The sequence below is a fragment of the Perognathus longimembris genome, unplaced genomic scaffold (genome assembly GCF_023159225.1).
Source record: "Perognathus longimembris pacificus isolate PPM17 unplaced genomic scaffold, ASM2315922v1 HiC_scaffold_4527, whole genome shotgun sequence".
In the NCBI taxonomy this organism is placed as follows: Eukaryota; Metazoa; Chordata; class Mammalia; order Rodentia; family Heteromyidae; genus Perognathus; species Perognathus longimembris.
This window is the reverse complement of record NW_025959854.1, coordinates 1-4,629: the sequence shown is the minus strand read 5'-3', so window position 1 is coordinate 4,629 and position 4,629 is coordinate 1. Positions and strand designations below refer to the sequence as shown.

General features: G+C 47.4%; 1 protein-coding gene across 1 annotated transcript; it reads right to left on the bottom strand.

Annotated features, from left to right (window-relative positions):
• Positions 1-2,326: 2,326 nt before the first annotated feature.
• Positions 2,327-4,450, bottom strand: LOC125344841 (SLIT and NTRK-like protein 1). The gene has a single exon (XM_048337162.1). The coding sequence runs from the start codon at positions 4,448-4,450 to the stop codon at positions 2,327-2,329; it is 2,124 nt and encodes a 707-aa protein (XP_048193119.1).
• Positions 4,451-4,629: the final 179 nt, after the last annotated feature.

The following is a 4,629-nucleotide window of genomic DNA, read 5'->3' as shown; positions in this document are numbered from 1 at the left end:
TAGGAATAGTCATGGTTCATAATAAATAATTATTTTTAAAGCGTTAAAATAAATAATATATACCCCAGAATAGCGCTGTTCTGAGTAATTATTTCCTTTAGGTATAGGGGATGGGAAATTTAGTTACAGGGAGTGTTTATTGGCTGATTCACAATCGTGTGTGTGTGTTTGTGAAATAGAGATTTTATGTGTGTTTCTGTGTGTGTGTGAAGGAGAGAGTTTCTGTGTGTTTGTTCATGTTTGTGTGTGTGTGTGTGTGTTATGCAGTCTTTTGACATATTCTTAAAGGTGGAATACAAACCCTCATCAATATGTGAGGTCTTCTAACTGCTGATAAAACGGACTTAAAATCCCAGAGGAATATGAGTTGAGGCCCAAATTACACTGAGTTATAAATTTCAACTAGCTCAATGCTTTTCTTCTTTTAATTATTGGGCCAGTACCAGAAATCCAGATGATGAGAGAGAAGCACTTCTTTAGGATAATGATTGATTTCCATAAAGATGAGTACTTCAACAAATTTCAATATGCAGTTGCTGGGGCGGGGAGGGTGAGTGGGCACTAATTAGTTTTGCTGTTTTCAGCAGATGTTGGATTCAAAATGCCAGCACTATCTCAAATTCTGGTCATTAGGCCTGTCTTTCAAGGAGGAGTGCTGACCAATGAAATCTCCACTCTGCTTAATGAGACCGATCAAGGCAGAGTCAATTAAATCAAATCTCTCCTAACATCTTTAATACATCTGCAGTGTGGGCAGCACCAACCAAAGCAGTAGTGAAGGATTTCCAGTATTACTAAAGGACTCACTGCCGCATTAGGAAAGGGAGGAAGGGGAAGAGTGTGTTGGTGGGAGATCTTACTTTATGCATAGGCAAAGGCCAGGAAGGTCTCAGCAAGGGGGAGAGCTGGGAGAAGAGGAGCTAGAGAAGGGCAAAGGGCTAAGGAGATTACTAAAACACTCTTAATAGAGCCCAACTAGGGTTCATTCCCCCCCCCAATCAGCCCCCTCCCCCCATTCTTCCACCAGAAATCCAATTTACCAGTTGCAAATATGAAGCTGGAAAAATGTAAGGACCCAGATTTGAAAACATTTTCACTTTAATACTGAAAAAATATGCCATTATAAAATCCTTGAATAGAATTAGTAAGTTTCACGTGCTTTCTCGGTTCTTTGTTCCTACTTTATAAGTAAGATTTATACCAGCACAGAATTGCTACCATAAGATCGCAGCCTAAGCACTAGAGTGACATTAATTGGTCATGCTTAACTGCCTCAAAATCTTTTTTTTTTCTTAAATAATTACACTGATACTATAATAGAAATCATGGGTACTTATTTTACATTCAGATGGAAGGCATTATTGGATATGTATAGAAAAATATTCCCCTTCAAAAAAAATAAAAGAAAATAAACATCACCATCAAAATAAAAGAGCCCCCAAACAACCCCTAAAAACTTTCCTCAACAAAATACATTGTTAACTCATAAAATGGACAGATGACTCTAGCCATGCAAATGTCTTAAATAAAACCTTTACATTTTCTTTTCTTTTTTTTTTGATTTTTCACAGTAAACATACGTTCTGAACTGCCTACCAATCACAAATAATGGCGAAATGGCACTTTCTGATTATACTGTATTTTGTATAGAAAGTTTGATACGATGGGACTTATCAGGTAAGAGGGTAGGTGCTGTGACGCCATCTCCAGTTGCGAAGGGAGGATCCGGAGTGTCCCTGGAGCGTGAGTGGATTTCATGCGAGCCATGCAGCACTTGTTTTTTTTTGTGTGTTTTTGTTTCTGATTTGTCAGAAGTCAGAGTTATTTATGTACAATACATTCATGCCTTCGTGCAACTGCCCAACCCTGCGAAGTCAACAGGGAGCCATCGGAGGGGCTGTCCACAGGGGAAAAATAGCGATCTCTCTCTAAGATGTGAATATATGGATATAAGTATAGGACTACAGCAGTCACCCCATAGGTCCTTATGCGGGGGGGCGGGGGGGGGCGGCACCCCATTCTTCTTGCAGCGCCCAGCAGCTGGGCTTTCATTCAAAAAGGAGCTCAGCGCGAAAAGAGCAAGCTAGTTGCATTCTCCCAGCTCTCCACAGTCGTCATTATTTCTATTTATTTATGTATTTGTCTGGACAAAGGAGCGATAGGGTCAGGCCGCTCAGCTGAGTGAGTTCCCAGTTATTCACTTATGCTCATCCCAGCTTGGGGCACGCTAGATTTGGGTCAGTGCTCTACTCCCTCCTGGGGTGCTGGCAGCGGCGGAGGAGGGGAGATCTCTTTTCTTGCTCCCCTCCCAGGTGGGGCAGGGGATTTAGTCTGAGAGTGAATGCGAACCACAGTCATACACTCTGTGACCTCCATCGGCATTGTAAGGCCCGTTGTGCCAGTAGGAAGAGTCACACACGGTCTGGAGGGAATTGATTTCGGACGCTGAGGAGTTGGCGTCCCTTCTCTTGGACCGCTTCCGGTTCCTCAGGATAAACACGAGCATGCCCACCACGGTGAAGGCGGAGGTGACAAACACCAGCAGCAGTCCCGGGACCAACACGGAGATGGACACCCTGCTGGTGTCTAGGTAGGAGTTGGAATGCGTCCCGGTCTCCGCCAACCCAGTGCTGTTTTTGCTGTGCGAAGTTAACGTGGGCGAGATCCTGGCGTACAGCTGGGGGCAGATCTCGTCATTGGAAAGGAGCATGAAATCCTTTCTGAAGAAGTTCACGGGCGTCTCACACTTGAGGTCGCTCATCAGCACTTCGGAGCCCAGGCGTTCTGCCCATTGTTTGAAAGGCACAATGGTGCAGGAGCACTCCCAGGGGTTTCCGTGCAGGTCGATCTGGATGATGGAGGTTAACTGGTCCAGCACCCCGGCCACCGGGAGGTACATGAAGTAATTATTGTGCAGGCTGAGCTTGGAAAGCGAGACCCCCGCGAACACATCCACCGGGAGGGACCTCAGCAAGTTGTTGTTGAGAATGAGGATCCTCAGTTTGGGCATGGCGTGGAAAGTGCCCGGGAGGATGAGCTGGATCGCGTTGTATTCCACGTTCAAATATTCGAGATTCTGCAGTCCAGCGAATTTCTCCCGGGACAGCGTGTCTAGGTAGTTACTATCCATGTAGAGCCATCTGAGATCCAGAAGACTCTTGAAAGTGTTGTTCTCCACGCTGGCGATATTGTTGTTGCCCAGATCCAACAGAATGAGGTTCTTGTAATCCACAAAGTGGGATTTGCGAATGCTGTGGATCTTATTATCGCGCAGGAAGAGCTCCTGCACGTTGGAGAGTTTAGGCTTCAAATCAGCCAAACTGCTCACGTTCCGGTTGTTGCAGTTCATCTTTAAGCCCGCCCCCGGGATGTGGTCGCAGCTGCAGCCCCCAGGACAGGGCAAGGCATTCACTGGGGGTTTGTTTCTGGCGCTACCGGTGGCGATCGGGGCAGTGGGCTTGATCTGCCAGTTGCCAGGAATCTTTGTACCTCCATTTGGAGCAGCCCCCGGGGTGGCGTGGTCCTCGGGTCCATTTGTCTTGAACGGAGTTGGCAGGGGGCCAGGAGCGAAGGTCTCTTCTTGGGCAGGGGGCGCCGGCAAACTAGAATCCACTCGGTTTTTCAAAGGACACAAGTCCTGCTCAGTAGTTTCATTGAGGTCTTTCCCCTGCAGTCTGGTGGGGGCTTCGCAGACCACTCGGCCGATCAGGGCGTTTTTGGGAATGTTCTCCAGCCATTCTTTCAGGGACAGCAGATCACAGGTGCAGTCCCAGGGGTTATCCTCCAGCAGGATCTCCGCGATGCCAGGGATTTGCTCCAAGACCTCCTCATAGGGCAGCGTTTTCAGCCGGTTTCCCCGGAGGTCGAGGTGGGTGATGGGCACGTATTGGAACACATTGGCAGGCAGGGTACTGATGAGGTTGTCATTTAAAATGAGTACCTCCAGCTTGTTCAAGTCCTGGAAAGCCCCCGGGTCTATATCCCTTAATAAATTAAAATCCGCCTGGAGGTATTCCAGATCGTCCAGCCCCAAAAAAGTCTGCTTTCGAAAAGACTTGATCTTGTTATTATTGATATGCAGCCTTTTCACCAGCTGCAGCCCCAGGAAAGCGGAGGCAAAGGAGAAGGATGGACCATCACAAAACGCAGCGGTTGCGGAAAATTTCCAGCGCCATTGGTTGGGCAGCGTGAGTCCTTTGGTCAGGCGTGATTTCAGCACCGGGGGACTGGACAGCAGCACCCTCCGGGTGGACTTCGGGGCCACCCGCAACCCTAGCAGGAACTCCTCTCCAGCCAGCGCCACAGCAGAAGCCAGAAGCCGAGGAAACCCCCCGCTTTGTATCAGAGGCAAGGTCAGTCCGACGCACAGCCATGCCCAAGGCAGTGCGCCTGTACTAGGCTGCAAACCTGCTCCTTTCTCTAATGTACGCTCGCTTCTAATGACTAGCATTGTTCCCTTTCTGGTTAGTGAGGACCAGTAGACGCGATTCCGTAAGGCTGTATTTTTTGTTGCTAATTTTCTATGTCTCTATTTCACTTCTGTAGATACATTTTTAAGGGCTGAGGGGTGTAAGGCTTTGGGGTTGTTGTGTGTTTCCTACTTTTTTTTTTTTTTTTTTTTGCTTGCTT